This window comes from Lathyrus oleraceus, chromosome 1, assembly GCF_024323335.1.
Source record: "Lathyrus oleraceus cultivar Zhongwan6 chromosome 1, CAAS_Psat_ZW6_1.0, whole genome shotgun sequence".
Taxonomy (NCBI): domain Eukaryota; kingdom Viridiplantae; phylum Streptophyta; class Magnoliopsida; order Fabales; family Fabaceae; genus Lathyrus; species Lathyrus oleraceus.
The window spans coordinates 392,342,529-392,368,691 of NC_066579.1; the positions used below are offsets into that span (position 1 = coordinate 392,342,529).

A 26,163-nucleotide genomic window follows, 5' to 3' on the forward strand; every position below is an offset into this window, starting at 1 on the left:
ACTCATTGATTGATTAATGTTGTTTGTTCATTCCATATATAATGTTATATACTTATACAAATTTTACATCCACACCATACATCAAAACTCAAACTATTATATTTTCATTATATTTTCTATTGCGCACCCTAATTTCTTTAAAATAAAAATTAAATTAATTAATTTTTAAATAATTCGATAAACACTATGAGAGTTGATTTAAATTAATCAATTTTCAAATAATCTGATAACAAATTATGAGAACTAGTTTAATTCCTATAAAAAATGGTCTCTTAATAAAAGTGATAATATTGTTAATATTCAAATCACTCACAAAAAAGGGATAATTAATTTTATTTATTAGAATAATTAGAAGGATACAATTTATTTTATTTTTTTATACTTATCATAATTTTTATTTTTATTCGTAACTATCTTTTTTGTCTCTGGCAATATTTCTTTAAAAAAAAATATACATTATATAATACTTTACTCCATAAAAAATTATATATAAAATAGTTTTAAAAAAAAATCATTCACATGTATCAGTTTTAAAACCATAATAACAACAGAAAAAAAAACATATCGAATAATACTTCTAAATAGACAAACAAATACTTCAATATTCTTTTTAAAATATAATTATTATTTATAAATGATATTATATGTTACAAATTTTAATTTCAAATATTGAATTTCATTATAATACTAAAAATATTATTAAACTATTCTTTCACATTTAACTTATAATTTTCAAATAGACGAACAAATATTTCAAATTGTTTATAATATATTATTTTGAATTATAATTGCATAAAAATATTACAAATTAAGCCATGTGTTTTTAACTATACTTTATGATTTATTATATAACAATGTCCTATGATATATTATTAAATTGAAATAATTGAAATTGAAAAAGTAATTCAATTGAATAAACCAACCGTAAATATTGAAAATTAATGATGAAATAAAATGTAAAATACATAAGATTATTTAAAAAAACTCATCTCAACCATGCGTTTCGCGAAATCTCATATTAAATTCAAGAATACTATTTACTTCTTTAGTATAAAAAGTGAGTTTGTTCAAGAATTTTAGAAATGAACTTAGATAGAGAGAAGGAAGCCTTTTGGAGAATAGGCAACTTTAATTTCCAATAAATAGCGAAGAGTTTCTCAATCCTTCTCTTCAAATTGTTTGGATAATTGTAACTATCATATCATCACCATATAATACAAATAAAATAAGACTATGAGATGTGATTTTAAAAAAATAAAACAAAATCATGATCACTAGAGGGGAAATTAAAAGATATAATAACAATGGTAAACTTTTAAATCCTTATATAGCCTTCTTCAACTACTTTCTCTTATTAACTTCTATTAGTTTGTTGTTGTGTTTGTTAAATTTAGGTGGAATTATAATTTGTTGGTATGTTTTGGTTTGTCTTTGAGGGGGAGGTTTGCGAGAGTCGTCTTTAATCCTACAAAGAAAGTGAATATTAGATCGATTCAATTTTTAAAAAATTAAATTAATCAATTTTTAAATGATTTGATAAAAAATTACAACTAATTTAATTTCTATAAAAATAAAAATATTTTTTTTGTCTTTTAATAAAAATGATAATACTATTACTATTCAAATCATTCACAAAAAAGAGATAATTGATATTGTAACAACAATTATAAAGATACAATTTAATTTATTTTTCTTATATTAATCATAATTTTTTATTTTTTTCGTATCTATCTTTTTTTTTTTTTGTCTCTATCAATATTTCTCATACAAAAAACAATACATTTATAGAATATTTTATTCCATAAAAAATTATACATAAAATAGTTTTTTTTAAATCATTCGCATGTATAAGTTTTAAAACCATAATAACAAAAGAAAAAATCACATTACAATGTTTAAAATAAAATAGTCAAACAATATATCTAAATAAAAAAACAAATACTTCAATATTATTTTTAAAATATAATTATTAATTATAAATGTTGTGATATGTTATAAAATTTAACTTCAAGCATTAAATCTCATTGCAATACTAAAAAAATTATTAAGCAATTCTTTCAAATTTAACTTATAATTTTCAAATAGACGAACAAATATTTTAAATTGTTTCTAAAATATTATTTTGAATTATAATTGCATATATATATTACAAATTAAATCATAATTTTTTAACTATACTTTATGATTCATTATAAACAATGTACTAATCTATTATTAAATTGAAATAATTGAAATTAAAATTGTAATTCAATTGAATAAATCAACCGTAAATGTTGAAAATTAATGATAAAATAAAATCTATATTATATAATATTAATTAAAAAACTCATCTCAACCTCGCGTATCGCGCGAGTCTCAATCTAGTTTATTATTATTTTTGTGTTGTTGATGTCGTTATTATTTCTTTTGTTTAGTTATTCTACCTCCTAGTAATATTTTGAAAACTATATGTTTGTTGTTTATCTATTGGTATTGTTTTTATTGTTTAGTTGTTCTATCACCTAGCAGTGTTTTGAAAGTTATATATTATTGTTATTTTATTGTTGTTATTGAGTTTGAGATTGAAATTATATTTTTGTGGTTGTTTGTTCATCTCTCATCTTGTTCCACCGAACATGTCAAGAGGACGTTATAGTGACAAAAAATACAGTTGATTTTATTATATCTAACGTCAATTGTTAGTTTCACTAACCTATTAAATTGATTTTGAAAATTATCATATATAAAATTATATTGTATTTAAAAAACATCTTATACTAATTAATGTTTTTTTAGTATTTTGCCATTCATCATTCATCTCACGTTTTTTAATGGTTAAAATCTCTCTCAATACTTCTAGTTTTCATTCAATGATGAGAAATGAATGATGAAATACAAGATACTCGAAAATCATTGATTAATGTAAATTGTTCTTAAAATATAACATAATTATTCTTATAATTATTTTGTAAACCACTTTGAAAAATTATATGTTTAGTTAGGGTTTGATAAAATAAACAATCTACGTTAAATATAATAAACTCAAATGTATTTTACTTGTCCGTTAAATGTCAAAACGAAGAGAAAAGGTGTTTTCATTATTTATTAATTCCAAAACATCATTGTTAGGATCAAATCCGTGACCATTATACATTTTTTGTTGGTTTTATTAAGAAATTCTAGCAATTTTTTTTATCACGGCACCTAAACGAGCAGATATGAGAAAGTTACTAGCAACATCTCAAGCTAAGCAAAGCTCTGGAGTGAGGCGGAAATGAAGTGGTACAACCTCCATCAACCCGTACGAAATAGAATTTGCAAACTTTAAGCAACATGATAAATATGACATTGTCGCTTGTTGGAGGATTGTTCTAACAAGGTATGTACATCAAATCAAACCACTGTTGAAACATTAGAAATAGCCAATGATGTTCATTGGATTCTTAAATGACTAGGACTTAGTTACTTTATGTATTTAAAAAGCCAACATATGAAAAACCTACCATAGAATTTAATATGGTAGTAGATGATGGACATGGGATAATCTCATTCTTTAATAATGAATATAGTATGATTATCTCTGAATTTGTTGATTCCATTTTTTTGACGTAAGAGAAGTGAGCAAAAAGACAATCATCAAAACAGTAGTAACCGATTCTATACAACAATCTTACATGATGAAGAGACATCTGAAAAAGAGAATGATGTTATTGCCTTTGTTGCATAAACATTTTGTTGTTTGATTTTGTGTTTTTTCTTAAGCCAAAAAAATAGAAAAATATGAATAAAGACAGTAAAAGGAAACTAATTTTACTAATTAGGATAAGCCGCGATTGTTCAATTCAAAAGTCAATTGATCCCCAATTCCCACAATAATAAAGAGGGATAATTTAGTTTTCTCCATAATTTAGTTTTCTCTGCATTCTTGCTTTTTCTGTAAAGACTCAATTGGAGCAAAACTCTGTTTTACTTTTCATTAAATACTTCCGATACTATTTTTATTATTTTTCATTGCTTATTAGTTCTTACTTTATTTTATACAAATGTTTATATCCATGATGATTATGCTTGTGTTATCTTTATCTTGAGCGAGTAGTTTTATCATGAAATTAAGGTAGCGCCAGGATTATTTAAATCATAGACCTCGTGTAGGCTTTTAGTTTGAATTTTATTATGAGAAATTATAAGATTGATTTGTCCTTACAATGCCATTGTTCTCCAAGGATGAACTGCAATCTTGTTGTTTTGTATAACTAGATTTTGCTCCAGGACACCATATGCCGGTTCGACAAGTTTCAGCGATAACTCGACGCAAATCATCACTTGGGTGTTTGAAAGGACCTTTCACTTCAAATACGAAACCTTTTCCTTTACTAAGATAAATTTTTGCCGCAGCAGAAAGACCAACACCTTTGGTAACATAATAGTGTGCCATAGTCACCATACAAGCATTTTCATGGTTCTTCCTTTTCTTCATTTGTAGAACAAAGAGTGTCACTATATGAATTATCATACGAAACAATATAGTAGTCTCTATGGAGTAATCTTGTTTAACGGTTCTAGAAGATTTATATATCCCAGAAGTTGTAACACCTGTTATTCCTCCATGGAGACCATCCCTTCCAGCTCTTGTGATATCCAAGGAAAAACCAGACCTGATATCAGCGTTGTCACCTAATAAAAAATTTATACTCTCAACGCCATTGTTGTCGTGTTTTGTTCGCAGATGGAAACCACAACCATACTCTAATTTTTTGCCTACTTTGTAACTCACACTCCAAATTTCTGTGTGATCATCTTCTTTCCAATTGCCCATGGAAACCTCAAGGAGGTCTCTCCAGCGTGCGGTGGTACCAGTGGCGCCGGAGTCAAAGTTGGGACAATTAATGCCAAGATTGGTATTCCGGCCGCTGTAACCATTTCCCATTATGTGTATGTGAACTTTCTTTTTGCGCTTCTTGTTTTTCGTCTACCTTATTATATCATTATTTTGGGCATATGATTATGCAGTATAAATTCAAAGAAGTGGAGATAATGTAGAATAGTATAAATTCAAAAAAGTAGAGATAATGTAGAATTCATCTTTTTCTTATCTGCAGTGGATGTGGCATATTGTAGAAAAGATAGAAGAATTGGATGCCGAAATTCACAAGGTTGAATTGAAATATATTTTTTAAATCATTTTCTTAAGAAAATAAAGAACAAATCCTCTAAATCATAGCAAATATTTGGAAGTTTAGGTAAATATTATGTTCGAACAAGTTTTTCAATTTATTCTCACCTTACTAAATAAGTAATTATTCCACGCAGATATAAAACAATAAATTTAGAGAACTTTGTTAGAGTAGAATCTTGTTTTCTTTTTTTTTTTAATAAGGTGGGTATTATCGCGGCGCAAAAAATTCCTAAGCGTAAGGAACACTCGAAATATATATAAGATAAAGTTGTCATTGAATTTTATTTTTATTTTCAAAAAGAAAAATATCCTTAAAACCCACGAAAACCAAAAAGAAAGGGTCGTCGCAATCAAATCGGATTCGAGAGTCGGTTATACAAGGGGAACATATTTGCACCTCTCGCATCCGTTGTACTTAACATGACCCATTTATTTAGTTTCATGTAAGAATGTTAGTGTGGTATTAGTTTGCGATCTTTTACTTATCGAGTGAGAAAAGAGAAAAGAAAAACATTTTTTTATTAAAGAGGTGTCTGACAAGATTTTTCAATCCAACTCCTACATATCTCTAGGTGCTATGGAGAACTCAAGGTTACACAGTTCTGCTTAGAAAGAACTACTGAGTTGATTTCTTTTAAAGAGTGATCCTTTAGACATCTCGAGTGATTAAACATTTATTTGTTGCTCGCTCTTGGAAACGGAAGTCTTTGTTTGTTTCATGTCGATATGGATAAAACATACTTGTTTCTGAAAATGTTTTCGAAGACGCACAAGGGAGGAAAACAAATTTGATAGATTAAGTTGTTTTTAAGTGGAGACAAATATCCAAACATAGAGCTCTACTGCAATACTCAAATGTCCGAAAAAGAATAGGCTAAGCCCAATCACTCTCTTTTCATCCAAAACTTTTTTATAAAAAATATGTGGTGAATTAGGTCAAAGTTCATTAATGGAAGACGATTATTCACGCAGAGAGCTCTACTGCAGTGTCCAAAGAATCGGGAAGGTGAAGGTCGATACCCAATCAATCTTTTTCTTCTATAAGAGAAATGACCTAATTCAGATCATTATTGTATTTTAATATGGAATACGAATGTTCGAACATAGAACTCTATAGCAGTATCCTAATCTTTGAAAAAGAGAAGGTCTAAACCTAATTAGATTTTTCTATTTTTATTGTGAAAAGCTTTTTAAATGAGGAACGACTTGAAGTTGGATAAAGTGTCTAAAGTTGATTTATGAAAAAAGTTTGGATTAATCGGGGGAGATGCTCGACTTTGCATTCAATTTGGGTTTAATTTGGGAAAAAGACTCGACGTTGAATCAAGTGTTTGTTTTTTATTCTTTTCTAAAGTGGTTGATTTTAATCTATGAATTAATAATCAACTAACACAATAAAAATAAATGAAAGCGATAAATTTATTACACATTATGAAAATGGGGATACAATTTATCGAAAGGGGATATAATATAGAAATTAATAATACAAGTTTAATAAACAACTATAAATAGACAACGGTCTCTTTGTATAAAGGTCCAAGAGAAAGCCAAGAGACAAAAAATAAATTGAAGTTTTAAATTAATGAATTTAGCGCTATGCTAATTAATCATAAAATGATTCAGGTAGGAATCACTATATCTGAGACCGAACAAAAAACTTTATACGTTTAAATAGTTTTTGAAATTAAATTAAATTTTTAACTCCGAAATTACAATACATCTGAAAATCCAATAACTCGATGATTTAAACGATATTTTTAAAGGTAAAAAGAAACGACAATTAAACTATTGAATTTAGCGTTATGTTAAGCAATCGTCAAGTCATTCATGCAGAAATCACTTTATCTGAGTCCGGTCAATAAACTTTATGCATTTAAGCAATTTCTGAAGTTGAATTAAATATTTAACTCTAAAATTGCAATGCGTCTGAAAATCCAAGAACTCGATGATTTAAACAAAATTTTCAAAGATAAAAAGAAATGACAATTAAACTACCGAATTTAGCGTCATGTTAAGCAATCGTATCATTCACGTAAGAATCACTCTATCTAAGGCAGATTAATAAACTATATGCATTTAAACAGTTTCTTAAGTTAAATTAAATTTTTAACTCGAAAATTGTAATGCATCTGAAAATCGATGGCACAATTTAATAAAAATATTCTTTTTAACAATTTTAAAATAATCAATTTAAATAATAATAATAATAATAATAATAATAATAATAATAAATATAAATGATAATGATTAACAATAATAATAATAATCAATTAACAATAATAATCAATAAATATAAAAAATAATAATAATAATAATAGTAATAATAATAATAATAATAATAATAATAATAATCAATAGTAATAATATCAATAAATAACAATGATATATAATACTAATAATAATGATAATTATATATAATAAAAATAATAATCAATAAAAATACTAATAATAATAATAAAAATAATGATAATCATAATAATAATAATAATAATAATAATAAGATAAATGGTAATAACAACAACAACAATAATGAGAATAATAATAATAATAATAATAATAATAATAATAATAATAATAATAATAAGATAAATGGTAATAACAACAATAACAACAACAATAATAATAATAATAATAATAATAATAATAATAATAATAATATAATGATAATAAATATAGGGGATTGCCCGTCAGGCATTTCAACATGCCTAACATTTGAGGTTTGAGGAGTTGGTCTCGCTTTGACTTAAAGGGCGCCGAAAAAATCGGCTATTTGGCCCATCTAATTTTCTAACAGTTCATAACTTTGGTTGGTGTTTTGTATCAATGGATTAAACAATGTGCCTATCTGTTGAGTCAACATGTTAACCATTTCATGGTTATTTTTGTCCATTTGTTGTCTCATCGACATAAGAGATGTAGTATTCAATTTCAAAGTTATTTGGAGAAAATAGTTTGATCCTCCTGGTATAGGCATTATTCGACTAGGATTATTCATCGTCAAACCCAAGGAAGGGTATGGATTATAGGGTGGCACTACCACCATTGTGTTATTTAATCAACTCGACACATTGGACTGGAGGCCTGCCATCATTGTTGTTGGCATACCATATGGATATTCTATATTTCCCATATGGAGCATAAATCTTGGAAGGAATGATATCATAAGATCTTCCAAAGTCGGTCTTGCGACAACAGGGTTAAATGGGAGACTTCCTAACTATGGTGGGGGAATAACCCTCTGTGTCGGTATTGACACAACTAGCGTTAATGGAACCACATGAGCGGTTCTTCTAACAGGCTTTGAAACAACTGCATCTTTAACCATCGATCCGGCTGGATGTTCTACTATATTTTGAGGATTGTTCTGTGAATTAGGGTTATTCATAGGAGGACACGTTATTTTTGGTAAAAATTTTCCACTTCATAAAAGCATGCAAATATCTAGAACATTTCATGTACGCAGAATAATTTGTGAAATAAAATCACAATATCTACAATAGAAAAAAGTTTTAGCACAATGTCCCACTTAACATGCCTATTTTTTTACCTGTAAATTTGGTAAACAAGCGCTAGTCTCTTTGAAAAAGTTTACTTGAAGGATCGACTAGTGAATCCTAGAACATAATGCTTAACTTCTCCATAAAAGATTTTTGATTGTGTTATAACTGTAAAAAAACTTCTAAGTTTACATAAATGTGATAATTGAACTTGTAAAAAGTAAAGAAATAAAGGGAATTCGATAGGATCAAATTCCTTGCAAAAAGTGAAGACGAAAAGTAAAATAAATTTTTGGGCAATAAAGGTAAGGAACGGGAAATACAAGAAATTGAATTAAATATGTCAATGGTGGTTTATAAAATCATATATACATTCTATTAGTAACTTGTTTCTCTCTATTGTTTGAATACTTTGAGTGTTTGAGTTTTTGTATAATGAAGCCTTATTTATAGTAATACATGAATAACTTTCTATAACGTCTCTAATCCTTCTAATTGACATGTCTCTCTTCGCTTGCTTTCCACCTCGATGGCCTGTCTCCATATGTCTTCACTTCATGGATAAGATCTTCAGACAGTTACATGATCAGTTCACAATGCTTTGCTTCAAATTACCCTCGACGGACCTCTTGAGAACTAACTTCTAACAAAATTCTAAGTCCACATATTCCAACTAATACAGACATCTTGACACTTTGGACCAAATAATCCCCATTATTGAAATGCTAACATTTGACTCCAATTCTTTAAGTATTTTAATGGACCTTTCATATTGCATCCATGATGTCAGAATCTCATGCCAACAGATACTTATGTTGATGATGTGGTTGTCTACCATACAATTTATAACAGTACAGTGGAATTAAGTAGAAAAAATTAATGCACTCGTAATAATGTTTGGCATGATGTTGAGACTTGTTACCTGACATTGTGCATTATGTTTATGAATAGGAGTAACACAAATATTCTTTAAATTTGATGACTCACCAATATTTATAACACATTTCATGTCTTTGAAAGTCACAATATTGTTTGCTTGATCAGATCCACCTTCTTAATTTATCTTATCATTAGTGACATGATATATATTTCTTTTTTTCTTATAAAACTTAAGCATTCAGCTTATATATGTCCAAAACCTATGCATTTAAGACATTCGATTCATTTTCCTCTGTAAGAATAGTTGAGATTTGGTCTTTCACCATCTTTTTCCTTTGTGTTTAAAGTTACACATATTGAAGTTATGATGATGATTGTCCTTGACTTTGGTAGGAACATTATTCCCAGATCTTTTGTCCATTCTTATCATGACCTTTCTCAAGATATAAGCAAACTTGAGATTTTCTTCAATTTCATATTCTACTTAATCTTCATAATTGTATTCATCTACAATCTTTTGAGGATTCTTATCAAATCAAGAATAGTAGGTTGATGAACTAATCCTCCTTATTTCGCATTCTACATTTTGAACAAAATAAGAACCCTGGAACACATCCAAACAGAATTGGATGTCTTCTCTGATACCAATTTAAATTCTATTCTTCGAATAGAAAGATGTCAAACACAATGTCTGGAACAATGTTTATGAAAAGTGAATTATATAGAATATAGAATAAAATCAAAATATAACCAACACATGAATGGTAACCCAATTATGTTCAAAATCGCCTACGTCTAAAGGTGTCAACATAATCAGTGAAATTCACTCTTAATAGTCACAAGTACAAACTAGTATTAATTGAACTCCCCTATTTCAATGCCTCTTTTCTAATACTATTTGTGAGTTTCTATCCAGGACTCACTATGAAATGAACTACACTCTTGTCACACCCTAACTTTTAACCCTAAGATCCCACATATCATTTGCATCCTTGTATACAAACAAGGTCACATATTGGTCTTCTCCCTATCATCTTTGGGTTTGTCTTTTTGCAGGGACTATCGAGCACCTTTTCTTTGGTGTTTTACATTTGTGTTTATATGTTCATTACTTATCTAACCACTAATCAAAATAGCAAACATATGTCTTGTTTTCTTTAAGTTTATTGTGCAAGATAGGGCTTTTCATCAAGAACATCGAGCATGGCTCCTCAACTAGGGTTTTTATTGATTCCTAAAGCCAAAGGGTGTTTAGCCATTGATTCTAAAGGGGTTTATCTCTCAATACATGATCTTTAAGGTTCTCAAGCATCTTGCAATCTCGTTTTGATCAAGAGTACCTCAAAGTTTGGTTGCTTATTTCTCAAGAGAAGTCAAAGGTTCATGTGTTTATTTCCATGCCTTCTTCAACAAGTAACTTCAAACTTTGAGCAACTTAATCAAGAGACATTCAAGGACACCTTATTTTGAGTTCATATGATCATCCATGTCCCTTGAAATGCAATAAAAGACCAAGTGCACAAATTTATTCCAAGGGGTTTAACCAAAAAGTCAACATTTGAAGTCAAAGTTCCAAATATCACAACTCCTTCAATTCTCAACATTTTTAATGCTTCTTTTTACATATGACTCTTAACAATATCCTCTACAATTTCTTTTTACATGACAAGAGACAGTTATACTTGGAGGATCCTCAAAAGTTTGAAGATATTATATGTCATTTGTGGACTTAGTGAAATTTGACCTATATTCAAAAGACTTTTTCCCAACATTCAAGGATCACAACTTCTTCAATTTTCAACATTTGAGGTTGATTCTTTTTGCACAGTATCATTTGGGTTGCCCTTTATAGGTTTTCTTCAATGATCAAAGTCAATTTATGCTTGGAAAACCATGGAGTTCTTTGAAACATTATAAGTCATTTTTAACCATTTGGGACTTAGAATTTCCTAAGTTACATGACCAGTTTTTCCTGCCAACTTTAACATGTCATAACTTTATGCTCAAGCATCAAAATGCAACCTTTCTGGGCATATTGTGATCCTTGATATGATGTCAACACATTGCAAGAAGAATGGGATCAAAAACCTCCTGAGCAAGATGGCCCATTGAGTTGAAGATGGTGACTTAGAACTGAAGAAATCACCATGATCCAAAATTTGAATTTCACTAATCTCAATTCCAAGCCAAACTACAATGTGTTTTGGACCTAAACATGTTTAATCAAGTCTCCATAAGTTAATTGACCTTTAAAACGCATGATTTGGCTGAGTTTTGATGGATTTCAAGTCACACTTTCCACACATTCTGATCAAATTTGTTTTGCACGAATTAAGCTTTATTTCACACGTATTTGGATCCAAACGCGTTTCCTATATATATATAAGCTAATGCATTCATTTCCAAGCTTTTGAGAGCCAAGAAACCCCTGCTTTAATTTAATGTTTTCTAGAAAAATTCAACTATCGTGCTTTGAATTCCAGCTTGTTTCAATCCAATTTCTTGCTTCCATTAGCACCTTCGGTCTTCTCTGAAGCTTTTATAACAATTCCCAAGCTCTAGGACCTTCTAAAGTACTCTGTCCAGATCGAGGTTCTTCAACTTCTGATCACCATTTGGGCAAGGTAGTTTTGAGCATCATTTAAACTCAAACAAGTTACCATAATGTAGTCCTTCACTCTCCGATGCTTTCTCCTCACTTATCTGGTGTTGGTTGATCATGTTCATCATTTAATTTAATTTTTCGTGGCTTGCTTGTTTCTGAAACTTCTCTGAAATCCCTCATGCTCAGTTTAGATAAATGAATTTGGAGCATGAGGTTGAATCCGTGATGAGGAGGGGATCACATTGGTGGTGGTCTCGTGCTATGAATTTACCAAAAGATGAAACTCCGGTGAGGGACCATCGGGAAAGATGATCGGAGTTACCTCAGGTCATTTGAGTTTGGTTGGACACGTTGGACATTTGAAATATTTTGATTGGTCCAATTTGAATTAGATCCCGTATTTTATTTTGATTAATTTCCACTATGCGCCCCCGTCTGAGGATTGTTAGATTTTCCATGTCAATTAATGATGCCAGATTCAACACTCCGTGTTTTTTTTCTTCTGATTTTATTTATTTTTCTTTATTCATTTTAAATTGAATTTTATTTTAAAATTCAGAAAAAATTAATTTTATACCTAAAAAATCCCAAAATAATTTCTAAAATTCTCTTTTATTTTTCTTGATCTAATTTTTATTTTTCCATATTTTATTTTATTGATTTTCTATTTTTCTTGAATTTTCTCTTTTCTCCTTTGTTTTAATTGGTTTAAAAATACTTTTATACATTTTAAATTATTATATGTCTCTTATTTTATTTTCAACCTTCCATAATTTTATTGACCCTTTATTTGGTGTTTTGAAGGGCGTTATGCATTTTCTCTTTATTTCCCTTTTAAAATTCATTTAAAATATATTTTTAATACATTTTATGTTTGTTTGACCTTTGTGGACTTCTACTGGCCTTGGATCATGGTTGTTTTGATCATAGGTCTTATCAAACTCAATGGATCTTGAGTGTTGATGGAGTGAAAACCCTAATCCACCAAAATGGATGATTGATTTTGATGATGACTTGATCAATCCGTGTATCCAATTTGGGTGTGATCTCTCTTGTCCTCTTCTTTATCTCTTTCTTTTCCTCTTGATCAATTGGTTAGTTTGTGTCCATCTTGTTCATGATGTATCGATTGGTACTTGATGAACCTTCATCATTTCAAATCTATCTCCTAATTGATCATGGATCATTTAAGTTACTTTGGATTGATACATAAGTTTGTCCTAAGTGTCATGAAGTATGAATTGAAGTAATAGACCATCCTCCTAGCCTTTGTTCTTGATCCATCCTCTTTTCTTTTTTGTGTGGTATAGCTTTAGGAGAATAATTTACATATAATTTATCTAGTATGTATCAACACAAACATTATTATTGACCGACCTCAGATAGTTGTGACTTCTACATAAGTCCAATTATGATTTCTTAACATAGCGCAAAATTTGTCCCGAAAGTAAGCCATTTTCATAAGTGATATTGTAAGTCTCCTACTCCTCATGGTATTGTGTAAAAAGTGTTGTTTCCTTTCACCTATGAGAGCTAGTGGCATATTTGTTGATTTTATCCAAGTTCGAGCCCTTCTCATGGTGATGTATAGGTTCATATTCTCATGCTTGTGGATGAATAGTTGAGTATTCTCCAAAAAAGGACCAAGCCATCTTTCATTTTTGATTACTAACACAACTTACTAACATATTATTGTATTAACTTTATTTTAATTTCATTTATCTTATATTTTTTATATCTTATTATTTACTTTATACTTTTATTTTAGCATCTCATATCATGTTGTTTATGCTTATGTTATTTGTTCTTTGTCCATTTGGATTTTTTTTCTTCTAAAGACATTAATAAAGAAAAAAACCTCTAAAAAAATTGTTCTCTAGATTCAAGGACTTGAGGTTACTATCATTGGCATTATTGTGGAGTTATGGACTTAGAACTAGGACTTTGACCCTTTCTTTGAGAGTTTGTGATTTGAGACCTTGGAATTCATCTGGTACCTTTGACTTTGGACTTCTTTTGGAAGACTTGGCTTGGTTACTATGGTTTCATCTGATATATGAATTATTCTTTGCTTATTTGGCTTGCTTGAGGCTTAATCCAAAGGAGGGAATTCTTGCTTGACTTATGTCATAAGGCTTTCTATCTCTTGGTTAGATCTTTCCTTCATAGCTTTTTACTTTATGTTCTAGGATAGTCTCTTCTTCTGTTCCCCTTCTTTAATTTTCAAAATCTTCTCCCCTTTTTTCAAAAAAACTTCTTATTTTCAAACTTGAACCACTTTCTCAATAAACCTTGACTTCCGTCAAGTGATTTTCAAAATCTTTTCTTAATAAACGCTAACACATTCTAAGAATATTAAAAACTAACTTTAAAAGACTTAAAAAAGGCATAACTCATTCAAATCATTTTTGTGCCCTTTATGCACTTTTTCTCAAGGTTTAGACATGAGTCTTTTCCATAGTTTGAGACATAATTCTCCTATCCCATAGTATTGATGATAATTCTTTTCCACCTAAGAAAGCTAGTTGCATACTTGTTGATCTTTATCCTAGTTGGAGCCCTTCTTTGTGGTGATGTAAAGTTCTCATACTTGTGGGTGACTAGTTGAGTAATCTCCTTAAAATGACAAAATGTTCTTTCATTAAAAGTGAATTAAAACAAACATCTTTGTTATTTTTATCACGAACTACGAGATTTTGATCCTCCATTGAACTTTGTTGGTATGTAGGCATGAGACTAAAAAAGTCTTGGCAAACACAAAAATTATAAAAACATTTCTCTTCTCATCTCACCAATCTTTTGCAAACAACACCATTTATAAACCAAAATGCACAGATTTTCAAGGAGATTCCTATAGAGTACTATAGATGTTTAGGATGTTAATACCTTCCCTTTTCATAATAAACCCTCATACCCTTATCTCATTTTATTAGTTTTGTTCTAAAACTTATTTGGGTTTTGTTTGTACTTTTTCCCTTTCCTTTGGAAATAATAAAAGTGCAATGGTGACTTTTACTTTGCAAGTTAAGATAATTAATAGGTTAATCTAAAAAAATTTACCTCTACTAGGGAGTAGTGCTCAGTGGGTTTAGCATATCCTTGTTTATCTCTGTATATTATGTTTGTTGTTGTTTGTTATTGTTTGTTCTATCTGGGTGCTTGATAATCTATGTGCAGTGAGATGAGTCATATACCTGGAATTGAGTGCTCTTACGATAGGAGGGTGGTATAGTCTTGTTTGGCTTACGTGGAGTTAATCCTTAATGAGCTGAGTTGAGATCCTTCACTCAGTGGAAGCCCATTTGGGATTACTGATGTCTTATGAATAGTCGTGAATGACATTACTTTTTCTGACCTAGGAGCCTAGGAAGCTGAGGACCTTAGAACATTTAACCCATCTTGGCCTTTAGGACGTAGTGCGGTGGCTATTCAGGTGTACACTTAAATTAGTCGTTACACGATACTACACTCAGACGAGTTTCTCCTTAGAGTATTATTGGTTGGTGAGTAGTCGTTTAAGTCGATAATATCGAAAAGATGGAACTATGACTCTGGGAACTTTTTAGAACCTTGTTCTACATGTGATTATAACCTTAGTACATACATTGTAGGTTGGTTCTTACCCTTGGCTCCATGCTCGTGACTCCGAACCTCTGGACCTTGCTTGTGACTTGTGTGATCTTGTTTGTGGTTGTTGCATCATGCACTCATTGCGTTCAAGAGCATTTTTCTCAATTTTCAAGGAACTTAGAGATTCTCTTTGAAAACATCGCAGATATTTTGACCATGGATATTGGAAGAAGGAATACTCAAAAATACAGTTTCAGATGTCTTGATCTTAAAGAATTGAGAAAGGTAGCATCTTTTATGGATGATCCCAAGAATTTCAGAGACCGTTTTGGGAAACTTTTGTCTGTTCTATCTAAAGGTAGACAAAACCAAGAAAGGGAGGTTTGAATTGTTTTCATAGTAATCAAAAACTTTTTGCAACACCACACACACAAAAACAAATGCTAATAACTCAGAGAGTTTATTCTGGTTCGGTTGAAATTTAAAGCTACTCCAGTCCACTCGGCCAAGGTGATTTCTCCTTCAATAAGGACTTAATCCAATAATCTCAAAAGATTACAAAAACATCTAAGAGTTTAACAACCTCTTAGACCTCTCAAGTCTACATAACTAAACAAGTCAGTTGAGGAATTACAAAGAGTTTCAGGAATACAAGTGTTTAACAAGATGCTCAAATGCACTTTAAGGAACTATGAAACATAACCACACAATATGAGCAATAACTCTTGAAGAAAGTATTTCTTTCAATAATGATAGTGAGAATATTTGAAGTATGAGAATGTTGTTGTCGCAAAGTTGTTTTGTTGTATCAAGTTGTTGTCTTCAGCAAGTTGTGAGGAGGCATTTATATAGCACTTTGAGATGATACCATTGGAGGGAAATCAATGGATATTTCTTGCCAGCTATGGGAGTTAAAGGTATTAAGTTTCTTGTCCTTTCCATAGCAGTCTTGGAACATAATCCATAGTTTCCATAAAATGAATTATGCTAAACTTAGAATACTTCCAGTGTAATTTTATGATCAAGTGATAGGTTGCGCATGTATCAGAGTGAGCGTGATCAGAGTCTTTGAGCTAGAGTCCAGATATCTTGCAGTCTTCAAATATTCTCTTGCAGAGTTTTCAAATGTTCTCTTGAGTAGTATTTAGATATTCTCTTGAATAGTCTTCAGATATTCTCTTGCAAAGTCTTCAGATATTCTCTTGAATGTCTTCAGATATTATAGCTTGAGCTTTAGCGTCAGATTTTGTATGTGATTGCTCCTTAGATGTGTTATTGTTTAGAACCATATATGATTTCTTCGTGTTGGATCATCTTTTCTGGACTACATCAGATGCCATATATTATTTTTGTCAGATTCATTTTAACTTAGAATCCTGCACACTAAAGAAAAATATTAGGGTGAAAAATTGTTTCATTCTTCATTATCATCCAAACTTAGAGATATATTGCAAAATCAAAATCTTGTTATAACAATCTCCCTCTTTTTGATGATGACAAAAACTCAGAGTTTTGATGAAACAATAAGTACTTTCATAGAAACTTAATTAAATAAATCAGAGTCAGATAAAGAGTGACTCCCCTTGAGATTAGAAATCTCCCCCTAAGTCTGATACTTAAAGAATTTTTTTAAAGAAATTAGTATCAGATTAAGGTTTTTGGGGTAGGAAATTTATTACCATATCTTCTTAGGTTGCTTGCCTTGATTTATTAGATTCTCAGATAAAGATTCATTTTTCTTTGTTCAGATAGATCTTGTAAAAAGACTTAAACTGTGCAATAATTTTATGTCAGAGTGTAAGCAGTGCATTCTGAGAGTTAGATAAATTATTTTATTAAAAAGACTTCTATTTATTTCTCCCCATTTTTGTTAGACTCAAAAAGTAATAAATTCATAAGTTACAAATTCACAAAAAGAACAAAAACTTAATTGATAAAGAAGAGAAGTTACAAATCAGAAGGAATGGGAAAAAGGCCTCAGACGCAACAGTTTCAGCTTCAGCTTTTGCCCTAGTTACAACCTCTACAACATCTTTCTCAGTTGCCTCCCTGGCAGCAACTTTCTCCTCAACTTCTCTCTTCTCCCTTTTAGCAGCCTCCTAAGCCAAACGAGCCTCCATCTTCTCTTCATCGCTTCTGATATAGTCATTTCTGACTTGTTCAGATAGTCCCTTCAGTTTTAAGACTTCATAAGTCATCCACTTGATGAACCCGTTCCAATGAGTCCTTACTTCAGAAGGATTGTCACTGACCCTATAGCTTCCTGAGTCTTGAAGCATAAGTCTCTAGGAACTTAGCAAATGCCTCATTAAGAGTAGAAAGAGTGAGGTCAGGTTCAGAGGGTTGAGGAGTGGGTTCAAAAGTGTCATGTATGGGTTCAGAGGATGCTGGAATAATTTCAGAAGGTTCTGCTAGAGATTGAGTCTTTTCAGAGTCAGCTATGGCCTGAAGTTCTGTATGAGTTGGAGAGGTTGGGTCAGAGTGTTCAGTGTTGGAGGTTAGGTCATAATACAGGGGGGGACTGGGGTTAGAGGAAATAGGTGGTTATATAGGTCCGTTGAATAGAATGGCTTCAGATATGGGGATGGATGTTGTGTGGAGGTTGAATTGAGGTAGTGGAGGTGAAGATGTGTTGAGGTCAGAGGTTTGGGGTTCAGAAAAAATAGGTATAGAAATTATTGGTTCAGAGGGATTTTGTTGAGATTTGGATTTTTTGGAAGGTGAAATGGAGGAAGTATTGACAGAGGTTAAGAGTGTGGGGGTAGTAGAGGGATTGATGAGACAATCTACCTAGAACCAGAAGTAGTAGGGACTTATGAGATAAGAGAATTACTTGGTGCTGAAGAGCTCAGAGGCATAGGCTGCTTCTGAGTCGCTAAAGACTCTCCCAGCTTGAGACTCTTCTTCTCAGATGGTTCCCTCTTTCTCTTCATGATGTTTAGTGGTTGATCTGGGAGCCAGTCCAAGCTGAAGCCAGAGATATTGTATCCTTGGGCTTCCTAATCCTGCAGGTAGCAAGCAATGACCTTTGGAGGATCAATCTTGGAGAAAAGATACATTCCATTAGATATCTCTAATTGATATTTCAGAGCTTCCCAAGAGGTGTCCTTTGTGGGTTTGACTTTGACCTTGTCTATCAGACCCATGCTCTTCAGATTTCTTCCGTTCAGAGGCTTTCCCACCTCCACAGTGACGTCTTCCATCAGATTCAAGGAGATGAGATGGTCCACCAGACCACACTCTACCAAAATGTCATAAATCAACCTTCCCAGGGGGATGTAGTTCCTGGGCTTCATGTTGTTCCTTGTGTCTCTAACAGAATCCCTCAGATACTTGAAGAGGAGAGAGGGAAGTTTCAGCTTCAGACCTTTGTGCAGACAATACTTAATGCACTTCTGATCAGTATTGATGTAGTCAGAGGAGATGGACGAAGGACGATGATGAATGGTTCCCAGAATGATCTTAAGCCACACCCTCAGATTCTGGTGAAGCTCTTTATTCTTGGAAGATTTACCTTCTGGGTTCTGAGAGAAGATTGTGGGGATAACTTCCTGGGACATATACTTATCCCTAGGGTTAATGTTATAGATCATTTCCCCCCCAACTTTTTTTATGTTCAGGAGCGCTACTATTGACTTCTTAGTAATCACCATCTTTATTCCCAGAATGTGAGACACGATGTAGTGGTCATCATAGTCTTCGAATCTCCAGAACTCCTTGACCAAGAATGTGTAGATTGGGCCATAGAGACGATTGAAGCAGTTAGCCCACCCTTGATTCTCCATTTCTTGAGTTAAATCCATTCCATTTTCTTTTAGATTTTCAAAATCTACCAACAACTCACAAAACACTTCAAGCTTATCAAAAGGCGTTGAAATATTAATATGAGCAGGACGATCAAGAACATAAGGTTCTTAATATGAGGTTGTTGAAGGAGCAGCAGTGGAGATTATAACTTGTTGTGAAGGAGCAGCTTGTTTAGTGACCTTCATCTCTTGGGAGTATTCAAACACTTGTTGTTCAGGGTTTGTGTAAAGTTGAGTTTAAAGGTTTGTGTAAGTTGGGTTTAAGGGTTTGTGTAAAGTTGGGAGTATTCAAACACTTGTTGAGAGAAAGTTGTGGGTTTGTGTAAAGTTGAGTTTAAGGGTTTGTGTAAGTTGTGAGTAGTAAAAGTATGAATGTGTGAAATGTGGAAGTATATAACATTATTTCAAAAACATGCATCAACGACAGCGTTAACAAGAGAGGCAACAAAAATAATTAATATTGCTAAAAACTGAGTTGACAAGCGTGGGGAGAATTAAATGCAGCTAATGATGGGTGTTTAATCTCAAGATGTGCATACTGCTCGAGGGGATCTCAATAGTTTGGCCCTTGAGTTCTGATCTAGACAGGTGTCTAGAAGATCCAGAGCCACACGTTTGAGAGACCACATATTGATGTTTCTGAAGTCAAGAATACCAAAAGGTTTCTGGATCAGAAGGTTTTTGATAAAGATATCCTCTGACTTGTAGAAGTATCAAAACTAGAAACAGATAAACATCATTTGTTTGAGTCAGATTCTAATTTAACATCAGAGATGGGAAACACATGTTCATATTCATTATGGGCAATCTGTCATATTTAAGTTTTTCAGAATGAAAAGAAATCTACGTTTAGCTATGGGTTTTGTAAAGATATCAGCCCATTGATGGTCTGTACCTATGAATTTTAAAATAATTATCCCTTTCTGAACATAATCTATGATAAAATGATATTTAATTTCTATGTGCCTCGCTCTGGAATGTAAAATTGGATTCTTACTTTAAAAAATAGCAGCAGTATTATCATAGAAGATATGGATGTTACTCTCACAAATCTGAAAGTCCTCAAGCTAATTCTTCATCTAGAGCATCTAAGTGATGCACAGTGAGGTTGAAATGTACTATGCTTCTGCAGTTGAGAGTGCAATGGTTGACTGTCTTTTACTTGATCATGAGATGAGGTTTCCTCCCAAAAACTTACAGTTCCCAAATGTGCTTTTGCATTCTAATTTGTCTCCAGCGTAATCTGCATCACAATACCCAGAAAGCCTATACTCTGATGTTTTCTTATGCATTAGGCCAAGGTTAAGTGTTCATTTCAGATACCTAAGGATTCTCTAAATAGCAGTTAAGTGAGATTCCCTAGGATCTGACTGAAATCTAGCACATAGACATACGCTAAATAATATATCTGGATTCGAAACAATCAGATAAAAGAGAGAACCTATCATACCATGATAGAGTTTCTGAGAAACCTTTTTACTTACCTTTTCCTTCTCCAGAATGTAAGTAGGATACATGGGAGTCTTGGCTGGCTTGCTTTCTGACATGTCAAAGTTCTTCAGAAATTCTTTAATGTATTTGCTTTGGTAGACATACGTGACTTCTGATGTTTGATTGATTTGAATTTCCATAAAGAACTTCAGTTCTTGCATTAGGCTCATCTCAAATTATGCTTGCATTAACTCAGAAAATTCTTGACAAACAGAGGGGTTAGCAGAACCAAATATTATGTCATCAACATAAATATGACAAATCATAAGATTATTTCTGATGTTTTTACAGAAGAGAGTGGAGTCCACTTTGCCTCTGATAAAATCATTTTCCAGATGAAATGAACTAAGTGTTTCATACCAAGCTCGGGGAGCTTGCTTCAGATCATAAAGAGATTTCTTAAGTTTAAAAATATGTTCTAGAAGTTTTGAATTGTCAAAGCCAAGAGGTTGATAGACATACCCTTCTTCAGAAGTGTAACCATTCAGAAACGTACTTTTGACATCCATTTGATATAGTTTAATGGAATAATTTACAGCAAAAGATACAAGGAGACAGATAAATTCTAACCTCGCAACTGGAGCAAAGGTTTCATTGTAGTTAATTCCTTCTTGTTGACTATAACCTTGTGCCATCAACCGTGCTTTGTTTCTGACAACTTCACCCTTTTTGTTTAGCTTGTTTCTGTAAACCCATTTAGTTCCAATCATATGGGTTCCCTTGGGTCTTTGTACAAGATCCCAAACGTCATTTTTGAAAAACTGATCAAGTTCTTCTTTCATTGCCAGAATCCATTCTTTATCTTGAAGAGCTTCTTCACAGGATGTTGGCTCTATCAGAGATACTAGTCGCAAAAGTGTTTCTTCAGAAACTTTGAATGTTGATCTTGTTCTGACAAGTTCATCCTTGTTTCCAAGAATCAGTTCTTCAGAAACATTCTCCCTAATTCTTTGTCTTTTTTGATTGATTGTTCTTTCAGGTGCTTCTAAAGTTCCTCTTTCAGCTTCTTCAGAGTCATTTGTCTTTTCATTAGAACCTACAAGCGTGATCTCCAGATCTGCAAAATTCTCAACTAACTTTGACTTTTCAGAGTCAACCTTATCATGAAATATTACAGGAATTAATTCTTCTATAATTTGTGTTTTTGCATTGTATACTATATATCCTTTAGAAAATTTTGAGTATCCCAACATAATACACTTTTGTGCCTTTGAGTCAAATTTGTTCAAATTGTCTTTAGTGTTCAAAATAAAACAACAGCATCCAAAAGGATGAAAATAAGCAATGTTTGGTTTCCTTCCCTTGCACAGATCATAAGGAGTCTTTTTCCATAATAGGTATGTGTGAAGACAAGCTTCCTACAAGGTTTTGATGAAGACAACATATAAAGCTCTCCATAACAAAAGAATGGAAAAAGAAGATCACTTCAACAATTGCTCAAGTTTTCATGGATCTAATAAAGGTATATGAAACTCTTGACAATATACTCTGATAACATGAAATAATATCACATTTTTGGACTCGATTTAATTAAATTATATTATTATTTGATTCGATTTATTTTATATTATTCGATATTACTTGGTATTTTCCTTCTATTTATTTCAGGTAACATAAACTGAAGCATGTGTGAAAAGGAAAGAAAAGGGGTGCAAAAAGAGGATTCTCCAAAAAGAAGCATTCCACTAAAGCCCAGCCCACAACTACAAGGAGAAGCGCTGAAGCGCTGTGACGACCGCCACACAAGGCGTGACGAGTGTCACGCCCCTCTGCTTTGTGTTACGAGCGTAACACAGGGTGTGATGAACGTCACACCCCCATTCCTATTTTTTTGGCTTTGACGCGTAACAGAAGCACGTTCGCCCTTTTTCTTCGCTTGACTCGTTGACACACGAGAAAATCTACTGAAGGAATTTTTGGGAAACGGTTACATGATGGATTAATATAAATAGATCTTAAGTGGTGCCCTGACCCAGGCTCCTCTCTCTTTTTTTCCAGATTTCCACGCCGTGCATTATTTTTACAGCATTCCATATTTTCTTCAGTAGTTTATTACCTTAGCATTTTTACTTCCCTTTTCTTTGTTAGCTTAACTTTTTAGGCATTCAATTAATTTTCTCACAATAGTTTCTACACTAGAAACTATTGTGTAACTTTTACTGGATCTAACCTTACGTTAGATCATAGTATTTTATTCCTTCGTTTTTATTTTTCTGTCTGATCGAAGATTGTGAAGAACAAATCCAACCGGTTTGTGGTGGAGTGTTCAAGCATCGAAGTTAGAGAACAACCAAGATTTCTATTAATTTTACAGGTTCATTAATTTATTGTTTTAATTTATATATGCTCTATACTGCTGTTTATCTATACTGTTTGTGTGATATGGCTGCATTTAAGCATAATTATTGTTTAGGCTTGTTTAGCATGTCCGGCTAAATAAACTTAGATATTGGTATGTAAAGTAAGCGGAATAAAGGAATCAAAACTAAGTCGGTTTAAATTTTATTAAAAATATAGTCACTCTTTTTATGGTCTCAATTTACAGAGTTAATACCAAAGTTTTTGTACGAGAGTAAAAGACATAAAGAAGTTAAAATCAATAGAACGACAATTTGAGCTTTTAACTGGACAGTGTAAATTGGACATTAACTTTAAATCAGGGCGAAAGCAATTTTTAGAGTTAATTAAATTCTAATCATTTTCAAAAAGTATTTTTAAAGGTTAAATGTGAGGACGAGAGTTAAGCATTTAAGTTTAATCATATAATCTAAGTCAACAGAGCGAGAGTTTGAGACGAGGATGTTTAAACGGTTAGTATTTTAATAAAAAGAGTTTCTATAGATTCTATTGTTTTCAAAAAGTGATTTTAGTTTTAACTAAATAGTGAGAGCGTACGTTAAGGTAAAATCATAGTCTATTCAACAGAGCGAGAGTTGGAGAAAAGGCTTTTAATCAATAGTGTCTAATGAAAGGACTTATTTTAAAACTAAGAAACCAACGAAGATTTGATTCCCTAATTACGAAGAACTACATAACGATATCCGCGTTATTTGATATTTAATCTAGATCCAATTTTAGTTTTACTTTTCCCCCTAATCAACAAAGTATCATCCGCCTTAGCTTTACGAAGTAACCCTAGAAAAATGGTATATCGATTCATTAAGTCCCTGTGGGATCGATATCTTTTAAAACTACGCGATTAGACTGTGCACTTGCAGTTAACCCCAATAGACTCATAAAGTCGTGATCAAGTTTTTGGCGCCGTTGCCGGGGACTTTTATTTAGTCGATATCGTAACTCTTCTGTTACACTGTAGAGACTAAGGCAATTTTTATTTTTCCTTCTTTTTATTTGATTTGTATGCCACACACTCGCTCACAAGGCAAACCGTATTACTTACGAATCAACGACGTTGAACGATATCTCCGAGTCTTACGACGAATTCAGGAGTATCGTGCTGTAAACAATCTTCCTCCAATCGAAATTCCTGATCTCAAAAATCTTCTTCCTTCGCCGATACCCGAGATGGCAGAACCAGCTCGTGCTCTTCGAGATTACGCCGCTCCATCACAAGACGAGCCGCATTCGAGTATTGCTCCACCCGCAATCGAAGCAAACAACTTCGAACTTAAACCTTCGATGTTGCAGGCAGTGCAACAGAACTAATTTTCTGGAAATCCTACCGAGGATCCAAACCTTCATTTATCTGTATTCGTCCAATACACTGATACTGTTAAAGCTAATGGTGTCACTTCAGAGGCAATTCGACTTCGTCTCTTTCCTTTCTCGTTAAGAGATAAAGCTAGAAGATGGCTTCAGTCTCTTCCCTCCAACTCAGTCACCACATGGAATGAGTTGAAGAAAGTCTTTCTTGCCTGATATTTTCCTCCAAGCAAAACAGCTATGTTAAGAGCCCAGATAAATGGATTTAAACAAAAAGATAACGAGTCTCTTTTCGAAGCATGGGAAAGATACAAAGACATGATGAGACTTTGTCCACACCATGGTTTAGAGGACTGGTTAGTAATTCATACCTTCTATAATGGTCTCTTATACAACACAAGGTTAACAATAGACACCGCCGCAGGTGGTGCGCTTATGGATAAACCTTATGCTGACGCTTATCAACTTATCGAAAGCATGGCCCAAAACCATTACCAGTGGGGAAGCGACCGAACGATGGTAGAAAAACCTCAAACGAAAACAGACATGTACGAGATAAGTAGCCTTGATCATGTTAACGCAAAAGTGGATGCTCTTGCCCAGAAAATTGAAAGTTTAAATGTATCACCTCCAGCCACCGTGGTTGCCGTAACTCAAAATTGCGAAGTCTGTGGAATTCAAGGTCACACTCCTACAGATTGTCAACTCCTAACAGGAATCCAAGCAGAGCAAGTGAACTACGCTCAAGGAAATCCTTACTCGCATACCTATAACTCAAACTGGAAGAACCATCCTAATTTTTCATATAAGAGTAATAATGCTTTATACGCACCAGGACAAGCTCCCAGTCAAGCCCCAGCTATACCTCCTGGATATCAAAAGCCGACCTCATCTACACCTAACAATAACGTTCCTAGAAAATCCAATTTGGAAATCATGATGGAGAACTTCATAGCTTCTCAACAGCAAACCAATAAAGAGTTCTTAAACCAGAATGTACACCCTAACGAACAAATTAAACAACTAGCAAGTAAAGTAGATGCCCTGGCTACCCATAACAAAATGCTGGAAACACAAATCTCGCAAGTAGCTCAACAACAAGCGCCTACTGCTGCCCCAACTGGTACATTTCCTGGACAGCCCCAACCTAACCCGAAAAGCCACGCTCATGCAATTATATTAAGAAGTGGAACAGAGGTAGAGGGACCGTCTGACCCAAGGATTGAGAACCAAAACTCTAAAAAGTCAACTGAGGAAGAAAGTAAACCTAAGGAAAAGGAAAAGTGTAATAAGGATACCGCAGAAAACAAAGAACCTTATGTACCTCCACCTCCTTACAAACCACCTATCCCTTATCCTCAGAGGAAAATTAAAACAAAAAATGCGGGCCAATTTAAAAAATTTGTTGACTTACTGAAAGAATTAAACGTCACCATTCCTTTTACAGAAGCTATTACACAGATGCCTTCATATGCTAAGTTCTTAAAAGAAATTCTA

The 26,163-nt window shown here is 32.4% G+C and overlaps 1 protein-coding gene and 1 non-coding gene across 2 annotated transcripts; both read right to left on the reverse strand.

The window, feature by feature from the left end:
* Nucleotides 1-3,969: 3,969 nt before the first annotated feature.
* Nucleotides 3,970-5,000, reverse strand: LOC127074009 (uncharacterized). Its single transcript, XM_051015268.1, has one exon. The coding sequence runs from the start codon at nt 4,904-4,906 to the stop codon at nt 4,151-4,153; it is 756 nt and encodes a 251-aa protein (XP_050871225.1). The 5' UTR covers nt 4,907-5,000; the 3' UTR covers nt 3,970-4,150.
* Nucleotides 5,001-24,906: 19,906 nt separating this feature from the next.
* LOC127116148 (small nucleolar RNA R71) lies at nt 24,907-25,013 on the reverse strand. Its single transcript, XR_007801128.1, has one exon. It is a non-coding gene; the product is annotated as a small nucleolar RNA R71 (small nucleolar RNA).
* Between the last annotated feature and the right edge of the window lie 1,150 nt (nt 25,014-26,163).